Genomic DNA, 12,892 nt, shown 5'->3' with positions numbered 1-12,892 from the left:
CCTGAAATAAACGTTCAACTTTTTCAGTTTCTGTAAATTCTTCTCACATAGGGAGAGAAAATCATGGGGAAAAAAAGATGAGGCGCGTCACGGGGGGACAACGGCCGCTCTCAAGCAGTTGTTGAGCTGTAGGCCAAATCTCTTTTTCTTCGCGAACTGTCACTCGCCTTCTTTTTCCCGCGTCTGACCCGTTTCTCTCGGTATCTCTCCGGTCGATCATTCAATTTCCTATCCTCTTGTAGGACCCCCCCCCCCCCCGCCCCAGTCATGTCCACAGTTTCGGACCCATCCCCTTCTTGCCGGCTAGCTTTTTCAACAACGGAGGAGTGCATGGATGTCAAACTGCCCTCAAAAATACCGTGAAAGATTGATTTGCAGCGCTTTTCTTTCTCGTGACATGAGTTTGTCGGGGCTTGAATGGGAAACGCGCGAGCCCCGGACAGAATAAAGATGTTCTCTCTGCTGGAAAACTGGGGAAAAACTGCCCATTTACTCCCAGTCCATCAAATCTGAAAACCAGAGCGGAGTAAATAGAAAGAGCTCGGCCTATTGAGAGAAAGGCCGTATACACCACATCTAAAGACTGTCACAATGTACTGAAGGCTTTATACTTACATCCATGAATATTAAAGCGCTCACCCTTACAAGAGATAGTAGGCTCGCAACTCAGACGATTCACATTTCTCTGTGCTCTAGAACAATGCTTTAAAACACACAGACCTCACATCTATTGTTTTATTCAATTATTACCCAGGACCTTATTAATATTAGGGATGCTTAAAGGTCTCAGAAGGAACGTTTAAAGTAGGCTATTCATAGCTTCAAATTCATGTATTCATGCAGGAGAAATGACGTGCATTGGGAATTATGTAAACGTGTTATATATATATATGTATATATATGTATATATATATATATATATATATATATATATATATATATATATATATATATATAGTCTTATAGGCATTTACGCAGGAATATCCTAGAAAATTATCACAGGTCGAGCCATTTAGCATATTTAAACTGATCAATTCTGGTACTCTTTTATTCCCACATACAAGTTAGGCAACCTTTCAGACACACTGTATCCTCCTAATGAATCTTTGTCAGAAAGATAAGTCTATATTTGGCAACGTACGAATTATTGAAAAATGAGATTTCAAGTACTATCATATATTGACCAATCTGAAGAAACTACGCGTATATTCAGAGCATATTATAATTATCCCGCCGGTTCCCGTGTTTTCTTTCAAACTGGATGGAATGCAAGTTTTGTTTTTCCTTCGCCACGAAAGGTGCAGCGCGAGAAGTGTATGGCGCTGTTAGGTGCGTCGTTCGCGCTTTAACGGGTGGGGACGGCGGGACGCGTCCACCGGGATCGCGAGTTTAACTTGGCGCGTGTTTGTGTTGCGCGTGTTTGAGAGGGATCCAGTGGGTGCTTGGTTCATTTGAACGCCCACTTCGCTCTCTTCGTTTCCCCTCCTTCTCCGCAGTTTCCCTGCCCAATGGCGTGTCTACTCATTTAAGACTGCTCCTTTTGCATGGCCAAGCAAGGGGAGGGTCATCAATAAATAATTGGAGAGGGGTCAAACAACCACTTATAAGGAGAGCCGAGAATTGGAAAGGACGGAACATTTCAAACCTCGTCGTGCATGCTAAGGAGGACTATCGTTTTGGCAAAATTATAGGCTAGCCTACAGATCGGCAGTATTTTATTTGAACTTTCCTTTGACCCTTAACGGACTTCACGCTGATTCAACGCCAACATTTTATTATTATTATTATTATTATTATTATTATTATTATTCGGCTATTATTATTATTATTATTATTATTATTATTATTATTAATAATAATAATATTACGGTTATTTTTGAAATTGATGGTGCCATGGGTACGGTGTTGCCCGCGGAATCTCTGGCACTGATGTCTGCATTTAAAGCGCCAGGTATTTCACTCTCCGAAACCATTACGTCAGATATTCTGCACAGCTTCCTGTACGGCCGCTGGAGGAACCTGCTGGGGGAACACTTCGAGTTAAAACGCGACGCCGCCAGTCCCAAAACCGCCTTCACCGCGGAGGTCCTCGCGCAGCCTTTCCCAGGAGGTTAGTTGAGTTGTTTCTCCTTTTTTATGCAGTGGTAGCCAATGCAAATGTGAGTTACTGTGTTTTCATTTGTCATTAAATGTCTTGCTATTTATTCGTTTGTGTAGAAATGAACATGAATCTGTGGATCTGGAGACAGTACAGTCGCATAGGAGAGACGTGTATGGAGAGGCTATATAGGCTGTATATGTATACTTAAGGCGAGCCAAAAGAACACCGAAACATCCAGATAAGAAGCCTGTTGTTATCAACTTGCTTGTAATTTATTTATTTTCTACAATTTTAAATTCACTTCAGATAGATTTTGATGTAGTTTTGAATGTTTTTTTTTTTCTTTAAGACGGCTTTTTTCAGTGAGTCTGAGTAGTGAGTCTGTTCACCAGTGACCTTTTTAGTTTCTTTGGCGCGAAAAAAAAAAAAAAAAACTAAACATGCGAGCTCATTGGCCGAAAATTTTACGGTGAAGGAATTAAGGGCCTAAAAATCTCTCTTTTTAATAAGATCTTAAAACTTCGGTGGGGTCCCGTCGCAGCCCTGCCCCAGCTGTCAACTGGAATGAACAGAAAAAAAGTGAAAACTCCACACTCGCGCACTGTTCGAGATTTCTTCCCAAGGTCCCCGTGACTTTCGCATTACTGTTCTCCGGGGTTTCCCGCTTTCTCCGCTTTATTTCCACCAATTTAGCGCATTAACCCGTTTACCGCATTGAGACCTCGCATTTAGAAGCTTGTTAGGCGTGTAACTGTTGCTGACTCAATGAAAAATAGGGGTATTAAATTCATTTGGTTAACTTTGTGCTTGACCTGAGAAAGTTTCCACTTAAACCGAGGAGCGAGAACGGCTCCCTTTCTTTGCGACGTCCCTCATTCATCCGTCTTCGGGCGGCCTCTTTTTCTCCTCTGGCAGCTATGGGGCTCCAGCTCTTTTCTCTTTTACTCACCTAAAAAGGTTGCTGTTCCTCCGCTAATGCGCCATGAAAGCTAATTCTATTACCATTCATACCATGTCAACCATCTAATCGCCTTTCCATTTTTTTTGTCAGCCAAATTCCCGGGCCTTTTAAACAAGTCCTCAGTTCATTCAGCGCAAATTTATTGCTACAAAGTTCTTAAAGGGATAATGAATCTGGAATTAGTCGTTTCTCTCCACTTGAGTTTAATGAATATCACATCTAAAGCATGACAGATTGCTGGACCCCGAGTAAAAGAAGACCGTTTAACCTCTTTTGGGTCTGCCTTCTTTACCCGTCTCAAAATGCCTTTGAAATTGACATTAAAGAAACCTTCGTTTTTAAAGCTTTGTGTAAAGAGGAAAACGCGTTTGGGATATTCCGTTTCTTGAACAATCAGTTTAACTTTATTCATTTAATGGAATTAATGGGTGGCAAAGCTTAAATATTCCGGCACCTAAACGAGACGCTGCATTATGTTCCCTGCTTAGAATACACTGCTAAAATGGTTACAGCCCGATTTAATTATTTTTAGATGACATTCTACAGCGCAACCTTGATATTTTTAAAACGTGCAAGCAAATTATTCAAAATAAAGGTAAATTGCCTGTTTTGCCGGAGATGATTGTTTACTACTAAACCTTTCAGGTTCAGGTTCAGGTTACTTTATTTGTACCTTGATATATGAACTGTTTTATTGGCATTTTGTAAAATAAATAAAAATTGAATCATATGATCCATTATTCCAGCTACGAGTTTGTTTGTTTAAATTTGTATTCTAGTCGAATTATTATTTTTGTAAAATTATATTTCATAATGAATTTCTTCTCACAGACCTTTAATGCCAGTTCAGCGCGTCATATTGTTTTTGCCCGAACAATAACTGACACTGAGCGTGACCAGAAGTGGGTCACCGGATACTTGCCGCACAGGCACAGTCCCTGCTCGCGCGCACCTGTACCGCCAGTTCTTAAATACAAGTCAGCCACCCTTTCCATTTGGCAGAAGTGCAGAAGCTCTCGAGCCTGGTCCTGCCCAGCGAGGTGATCATCGCGCAGAGCTCCATCCCCGGCGAGGGACTCGGGATATTCTCCAAGACCTGGATCAAGGCCGGCACGGAGATGGGACCTTTCACGGGCAGAGTCATATCCCCCCAGCACGTGGACCTCTTCAGGAACAACAACCTAATGTGGGAGGTGTGTGTGTGTGTGTGTGTGTGTGTGTTTGTGCGTGCGCGCGTGAGTGCGTAACCATAGGTACCATTGAAATGATTCCTGTAACAACAGAGGAGAAACATATATGATTTCGTCTCCTTATCACGAAAGGCGATCTATAAATTCAACATAGTATATATTATTTAATAACTCGCGATCTTCGCACAGATTCAGGCAGGGCTTCACAGAATTGTGATGTTTTTTTTCTCGCGCTCTTAGGTGTTCAACTCGGACGGAACCGTGCGCTACTTCATCGACGCGAGCCAGGCGGATCACCGCAGCTGGATGACCTACATTAAATGCGCGCGCACCGAGCAGGAGCAGAACCTGGAAGTGGTGCAGATCGGCAGTAGCATCTTCTACAAAGCAGTGGAGGTGAACAGGGCGGCTTGCCTTCAAAAGCTCTTACGGGCTTTTCTCAGAGTGAAAAGAGAATATAGTTCACTATAGGCTACTCTTATCGTTCATTGTTAAATTGCAAAATATCAATTCTCATTTCCTCATCTTTGCTAATGAGCACCAGGGATGACCTGCTCTTCTGCTACAATATTGTAAAAGCTTTTCATAGGGAGACAGCTTCATGCCACAATAAATAAGAGAAATGATGTGTGTCATTGAACACCTGCTTTGAACAGGGGGTTTCTGGATTCCCCCCTGTGACTTTACACAAAGACAGAGCAATCTGTAAGAACATTTATTATAAGAAAAAAAATGGAATTGAATTCATATGTAAGAAAGATCGAGACAGGAGATGAGGGGGGGGGCGGGATGTGGAAATAGCACCACAAAAGGTGACATTGTGATGCCAGAGATTCCATTGTGTTGTCAGTGATTCTAACTGTTATGTCAGAGGTTCCATTATGATGTCAGCGATTGTATTGTGTGACGTCAGTGACTTTGCTGTTCCATCCTGGCTTGTTCGTGGCGTGAGGCATGGATGTCAGCCGAAGTTTGTTCACTTCTTCTATAAAAATAACCTCCTCCCCCCCCACCCCCGCAGACTATCCCCCCAGACCAGGAGCTCCTGGTGTGGTATGGGAACTCTTACAACACTTTCCTGGGGATCCCGGGAGTGCCTGCAACCAAGGAGGAGCAGCAGAAGAAGAACAGGAGCGGTGAGGAGGCTTAAACAGCTGCGGGCCGGGGGTGGGGGGGGGTTGGGGAGGTAGTCTGGGGGGATTCTGATGGCTATCACTGCAATTAAGGGTTACTGAGGGGCTTCATTTGGGCCTTTGCCTTCACTTATGGCCTTAGCTGCCGATAGATCCTAATCTGATCTAAGCTCCTACTCACTCTGGCTCTTTAATGTGTGATGGAGCGTGCTCCTTCACAGCCGGTACTGCTCTCTGAGCTCTGCTCACTATGACTGGAAAACTGACTTTTCCCCTTTTCACAGATACTGGGGTGAAAAATATCAATATCTGAAACAATAAAGGGTGTTTAGGGCTCTGAGAAGGAGTTATTCCACCGGAGGGAGTTCCAAGCGCTCTCCAGGTGTGCTGATTATGAATGCGTCCTGCATTCGACCAATCACTTTGCGCCGAAATCATTTCCGCATAGACCCGTTTCTTTCTGAATATCAGGATTAATATTAACAGCATGTGAACTGTGAACTGTCCCATAAAGGCTTGGGTCGTAGATGTCCACCTGTTGTGCTCACATCCTTCACGAGATTAAGATCACTCACAAACCCCTCCCCCCACCTCACAGATGACTCCCATTTGAGGGACGGCTGTCCATCTTCCTCGCCCTCCTCCTCCTCCTCGTCCTCGTCCTCGCCCTCCTCCTCCTCCTCCTCGTCCTCGTCGGCCCCCGCCGCGCGGATGCGCTGCGTCATCTGCCGCCGCGGCTTCAACTCGCGCAGCAACCTGCGCTCGCACATGCGCATCCACACGCTGGACAAGCCCTTCTGCTGCCGCTACTGCGAGCGCCGCTTCAGCCAGTCCTCCACGCTGCGCAACCACGTGCGCCTGCACACGGGCGAGCGGCCCTACCGCTGCCACGCCTGCCACAGCGCCTACTCCCAGCTGGCCGGGCTGCGCGCGCACCAGAAGAGCGCCCGCCACCAGCCGGGGGTCGCCGCCGCCGCTGCCGCTGCCACGGCGACCACCCTCCCCCCCCCGCCCGCCCTGCAGGTGGCCCTGCTGCCCCACCCTGGCTCGCTGACCCGACACCTGACGGGCGGAGCGCTCTGACAAACGCACACACGCACATACTGTGAACACGCACACACACGTAGACACTGTGAACACACACTATAAACACACACTGTGAACACACACACAATGTAAACACACACATGCACACACTGTAAACACACACACATGCACTCTAAACACACATATGCACGTGCGCGCACACACACACACACACACTGTAAGCACACACACATGCACTGTAAACACACATATATACGTGCGCACACACACGCACAGACAGCTTCACTGCACTTTACCAATGCTTGCATTTCACTGGTACCTTCTCATGGTGTCTGAGCTGCCTAACTGTGCCACAGACATAGAGCACTGGCTAATTCTGTTAGCCAGCCACTGGTTTTGCCTGGAACTCAGCTAAGGATTTGGAATGTGAAGCACATTCTAAGAAAAATGGAATCTGTTCTATATTTCAACACTGTTTGAGAGGGTGGACATTAGAGAGGATATTGTGGTTTTAATGGAAAATTATTCTCAAGATCTACCTGGTGCGTATAAATATAAATTTTCACGGTATTGTCATTATTTTTAAGGAGACAGAACAGAACTGCCTTATACACACACGGCCCTAGTTTTTAAACTCAAAGAGTATAGACAAAATCATTTGTTGTGCATGTTAATTATATTTTTGAGGTAAACATTTTTTGATTTAATATTTGAACAGTGCATGATAAAAAATATTTGATTTGAAGATTAATTCAGACCCATATAATACAAACGGTCCCTCCCATGTATGACCCTGGGAGACATAAACCATAAAAGTGGGCTTTCTTCCTGTATGTACTGGTACTTAAACGCCTTTTCCATAAAATTATCCGGAATGTTCGTGAAAATATAACGCCGAGATACATTCGGTTTATGGTCCAGGTCTATTTGATATTGTTCAAATGTGAGTCCTTGGCAAAACTTTTTTTTTTTAACCTATTTTATGGGATTCCTCTTGTTTCGTCTGACGAGAGCTCCCCATGAGTCTTCACGGTGTTACTACAGGCCTGTCAGTTCAAAGGAAGGAAACAACGTTATTTTAGAAAACGTAAAACGATAAACAGTCATGTTTCTATCTTCAGTTGTGTTCTTCTACGAATTATGAAAAGTAAGTATGTACATATGTGTAAAATTATTTCCAAGATGTTATTATATATTATTAACAGTATATTATGTTTACACTTGTAAATAATGTTGTACTTTAAAATGTATAACAAATAAACGTCCACAAAATAACTTTGGTATCGAGTCATTTTATTTTAAACCAGGTATGTTTATAGACGTGCGTTTTACAAACGTGAAATGCCCAACCAGCAATTAATTTTCCTTTTAAGAGTCTAAGGACCCTGTACGTTTTTGCATCATTCGGAGGCGTAGTCATTTATAGCCTTCATTTAGCTGATTTGTTCAACACTTTGCCTGGAATCACCACAGTGTCCCTACCAAAACCAGTTTGTAAATGTGTGCGGCGAATGAAATGTAAACTACAAACCATCAAACGGTCACTTTAATAAAGCCAACGTAGAGTCAAAAAAATATATATAATATTGACGGCTATTTCATACGCATTATTGCAGCGGTTCGTTTTGAGGGTCACTTTGACTGTTAATGGACTATATAATGGGGGTGGAGGAAAGAGTACGTATTTCATTATGGGATTAACAATTTAAATATGTGAAAAGGAAACCAATAAAGCAGACATCCAGGTATGCACATTCTTTATACATGGTTAAATAACAACAGGTAGGCAAAATGAATAAATGGCCATATTCCAATATGAATTTGTAGCGGGCGGCAGACAATTAATTTGAGCTTCTCTGTAACCGTATCCGTTGTGTCCACTAGATGGGGCCAAGAAGACTTCGGGTAAATTTTTTGTTAGCTGTGGACTTAGTTCATATCTCATTTGTTAAAAATGAAAATACTTACATTCGTTGAACTGCCTGCCACTAATCATATAGTCTTGCAAAACGCCTCGCTTTTTTGTTTGTTGCCTTTTTTCCGTATAGATATCATATCGCCAATGAACAAGCTTGATAGCAGCCTAGCAACATTTTCTGTGGCCTCACCCCGTCACAGTTGTTTTATACTTTTCCACGGGGTGTCGCTTTTGAGTCGAGTGTAAAAATCACACACACGCACTCACTCGCACACACACAATCGTGGATGCCCAAGCTTGTTGTCTTAAATTCCATATATTTTCATGTATGTTGTTAATGTTAATGGACTAACAAATTCCTTTACCCCTTTTACTCTTGCTATATGAAATATGCTATAAAGATTTTTTATTTTGACAAAATATTACTTTTGATTAGTGAAATAGAAGACTCCAATGATTTTTTCCACCATGACCCTTTAGATTTTTTTAATTTTTTTTTTACATTTATTCTGTTTACAGACATATTTAAATTTTTCATGGCCTCAACCAACAGGAACAGTGCAGTTGTCATCCCTCACGTACAACTTCCTGTTTCACGCCATCATAGTTTGAGCCTTCGAGACGTCTAAAATACCATATCAACAACGGTTGAAAGACAGTGGAAGGTGAAAGTTGATGTCATTGGTTAAAAAATGGGCCAATCAGGTTTGGGCAGAATTCTCTGTTTATTAAATTTTTTTCTGTGCTGCTAAAGTTCGGTTTACCAGCTAGTTTAAACCTGTTGAGCAGAGAATGTGATTGATGCCCTGCCAATTGCAGGGCTGTTTTCTCCCAGTGGTGCCACCTACACAGAAGAAGCTACGCTGGTGAGGTGGAGAGGGTGAACCAGCTCCTATGTGTGAGACCCATCAGGTGGATATGCAGGGGTATGTGCTAGTCATAGGTCCTCCTTTTCTGCAGTAAGCAAATAGAGAGAACACTGCAAACAAGGAATTTCAACATGCACCAGCTTCTGCAGCTCCTGTATGAACAAAGTTAGTTGGATTTCAATTTTTTTGGCACCATTTTCTTGCATTACACCATGTTACAAAATTGTGCTGGCATCATTTATGCATGAATCCCATTTAAGTGAATTTTCAGCGCATACGGTACGATGAACATAGACTGAAAGGTTACTGCACAGACTGCAGGTTCCCTTGTACTGGCATAGTAGCCTGTGATTGGAGAGACCAGGTATGTCTCAGAGTGACATGTGCTGCAAGATACTATTTCCATACCGCTTCAGTAGTAAATCACCACAGGAGGTTTTCTGTGCAGTCGTTTTTGTGTGTTTTGGCAGTGATGTGGAGAGGTGGTTTGAGGCTGGGTGGTCTCCACACACATAGAGGTATGGGAGATGTACTTTGGCATGATGGGATACATTCTGAGCAGAGCATATATGGCGTTAGCACGCCTAAAGCACACGCACCCTTATTAAACTCAGGTTTAATCGCTGCCCCACCCTCTTTTTTTTGGAACTGAAGTCTGCCTCCTTGGCTCTTGTTGTGACGGAAGGTGGTGGAAGTGTAGAGGCACGACTCTCATTCTGTCCTGCAGGTATGCATGCCCTTAACCTCACCGGAGGAAGCTGGCAATCCACAGGTAAATCCCTTCTAGTGAAGGTCAGGGCCCTGTTTCTCGAGGCAGGATTACGGAGGTAGCTGGATAACTAAAACCGGAACCCTCCCAAATCTGGAACATGGACTGAGGTAAAAGGAGCTGTTCCGGGTTTTGCTCGGTGCGGTTATCCAGCTAACTCAGCAATGCTGCTTTATGAAATAGCCCTCAGATTTGATGGTTGTGACGAGGTCTTACCTTGAATCAGCCATGATAGCTGGAGTCTGAATGCTGCATCGTGACCGAAGAGGTTCGCTGGCAGCACACACCTCAGAGGATCTGCGTGCTAGACTGGTGTGGAATTGGTGGGACGTCCTTGCAGTGAAGGACAGTCATTGGGATTTGAAAACCGGTGTGGAAAATTCATTAACAAAAAGAAAACTTTTAAAAAAGATGATTGAATTTGGACCCTGCCAGGTTTGATCGTGGCTGGTAGCTCCGCGGGGGGATGAGTGATTGCGCCCCCCAGGGGGTACGGGCAGGTTCAGTCAGTTAGGGATCTATGTTTCATCACTATTTAGTGCCCCCTGCTGGTCGATTGGGTGCCCATAGACTGCATATGAAAGGTCTTCCTCTAACTCCACTCTATGCAGGCTTAGCTGTACTCGGCAGTGTGAAAAGAGGCATCTGGCGACACCATGTGTTTCGGAGGGGAACTGCAGTTGTCCATGCAGTGGGGTTTGCCTGTGAAAGCAGCTGCAGTTGCAGACAATTGGGCCATTTCATAAATTAGGGAGCGAATGGGACATGCCCCAGCCCAATATTTGTGCCAATTTATAAATTAATTAATTAATTAAAAAACGAATATACTAAGTGGAACCTTCCCTGGACCTTTTTCTGTACCCAGACCCCATTCCATATTCCTCATCCCATCCAAGACTACCCCCCCCCCCCAACTCCTGCTCCCCCTAACTTCTCACAAAGGCACTGAAGTTCAACAGTGTTTCCTTTCCTTGCCAAAGACAGTACAGTTACCCAAAGATCTGTCTCTCTGCGTCATACACCTCTCACTCACCTCCAAAATCATTATTTTCCCCAGCGATGCTGCAGATGAGACAGCACAAGCCAAGCCCAAAGTGTGCTCTGGTTTTGTGAAAGTTAAGTAAATAATAATATTGGCACGGTACCATGGCTTTGTTCATTTAACTGTTACTGTATGACATAAACACTGCAGGATGAGTTACCAGAAAGTAGGCTCTTATGTTTCACTGCTGCGGATTAATGGAAATTAAAGGTCTCTTATTTACCTTTCGCCGTACCGCGTAGAGTTGGCCACGGATCAGTTTGATCCAGGTTTTCTGAAGGCGGTGCTTTCTTTAAATTCGGTTTGCGGATTCCCTCTAAGCATACAAACCAAGTTTGCAGCATTAAAGCGCTCATATGGTAACTTTCATTCACACGATGTAGAACATATAGCCTATGTATTCACATTAAGATGATGCCATTTACTCACATTCGGAACAGATCACTATTTGTATTTGAACTGGTGTTCTGTTTTTGATTATATCCATGTATCTATTGGAGGGAACGACTAGGCCTGTACAGCCCTTAACTACATCCAGTACAGGCCAAAAGTATTTTGGAGGCCACCTGTGCTATTTTTCTTTTTTTACTTAAGTTTTTGCAGAGAATAATTTGGTTAATTTATGAGTATTTATTGAACACCAAACCAAAGTACAAACGTATTATAAAATTTCTACCTGCAATATCACAAAAGGATGAGTTTTACTTAAAAACAAAAAAAAAATCTTAGACATGACTTTCCTCAAAATAGACCCCTTTGGCTTTAATTACAATGATACAAATGATTGGAAGCCTATCCAATCATTTTTCAAAGTGGGAGGTGGAGGGGTAGATAAGTTTACTGAAATCTTATGTACCTTAAGTTTTTTAAAACCACAGGTTGCCTAATACCATTGGTCTGGAGTATAAGTAAGGTAGGCCCTGAGGTTGCAAGAAATATGGCAAAGAAGAATGAGTTAGGCTTTGTTAGGAAGGAGCTGTTGCAAGGTCATTCAAGAAATTGCAAAGAAGCTAAAGATTCCCAGGTGCAGTGTTCAGTACACACTCAGAAGGGTCCAGCTGATGGGCAGTAATGTTAACAGAGAAGACCAGGAAGAAGGATAACATCAGAGGCAGAAGACAAAATATTTTGTGTCTAGAAAAAAAAAACCTTTGTAAAACTGCAACTACAGGAGGAACTCAATGCAACTAGAGGGAAACCAGCTTCCCTGACTATAGTGAAATGGTAACTATGATTTGCCTTTTCCCAATCTTTCTTGGTCCTGTGTTGATGGTGCTTGGCCAAATGGAGCCTTTTCTTCTCGTTAACAGAACGTAGCAAGGGCTTTTTGCAGATACGCATCCTTTTAGACCACCTCCCTCCACATTCAACTTTGCAAAATGATTGTATAAACTTCCAATAATGTGTTTAATAGTAATTAAAGCCAAAGGAGGCAATTTCAAGGAAAGCTGTGTCCAAGATTATTTTTAAGTAAAAAAAAAATATTTTTTTTATGGTAGAAATTGAAAAAAAAAGTTTATAAAGTTTATTGGTTTGTTATTCAATAAATGCGCAAAAACAAAACAAAAAAACACAAGCGGCCTGGTACTGGATATTGTGGCAGTACCAAAGTGTAATTGATACCAGCCATCTGTGTTTTGTTGTTTTTTTTCATTCGTCAAAACTTTGGAGCCAACGTTCGTCATAATCGGATAATGTAGTTAATTACAGCAAGTTTAAAGAAAGAAATCCGGTCCACAGCCAATTTACTATCAATCTTTGCGGTTTATGTGAAGGAAAAAAAAACATGCGCAGTTGCTTCTATTAGCCATGTTGCGCATCACGCACGCTCTGACGCTACACGTTTCCACCCCCACATTTCA

General features: G+C 42.9%; 1 protein-coding gene across 1 annotated transcript; it reads left to right on the top strand.

Annotated features, from left to right (window-relative positions):
• The first annotated feature begins 1,440 nt into the window (after positions 1 to 1,440).
• Positions 1,441 to 7,689, top strand: LOC135240014 (PR domain zinc finger protein 12-like). The gene is made up of 5 exons (XM_064309108.1): positions 1,441 to 2,110; positions 4,065 to 4,255; positions 4,493 to 4,648; positions 5,274 to 5,388; positions 5,984 to 7,689. Exons 1-5 carry the CDS (start codon positions 1,894 to 1,896, stop codon positions 6,466 to 6,468), a joined length of 1,164 nt encoding a protein of 387 aa, XP_064165178.1. The 5' UTR covers positions 1,441 to 1,893; the 3' UTR covers positions 6,469 to 7,689.
• The last annotated feature ends 5,203 nt before the right edge of the window (positions 7,690 to 12,892 follow it).

Source organism: Anguilla rostrata, chromosome 14 (assembly GCF_018555375.3).
Source record: "Anguilla rostrata isolate EN2019 chromosome 14, ASM1855537v3, whole genome shotgun sequence".
Classification (NCBI taxonomy): domain Eukaryota; kingdom Metazoa; phylum Chordata; class Actinopteri; order Anguilliformes; family Anguillidae; genus Anguilla; species Anguilla rostrata.
The sequence above is the reverse complement of the archived record's forward strand: the minus strand, read 5'-3'. Positions and strand labels throughout refer to the sequence as shown.

Coding starts and splice junctions, on each gene's coding strand:
- LOC135240014 (XM_064309108.1), top strand. CDS start 1,894: ATGGGTACGGTGTTGCCCGCGGAATCTCTGGCACTGATGTCTGCATTT. Junction 4,649..5,273: donor TCTTCTACAAAGCAGTGGAG/GTGAACAGGGCG, acceptor CCACCCCCGCAG/ACTATCCCCCCAGACCAGGA. Junction 5,389..5,983: donor GCAGAAGAAGAACAGGAGCG/GTGAGGAGGCTT, acceptor CCCACCTCACAG/ATGACTCCCATTTGAGGGAC.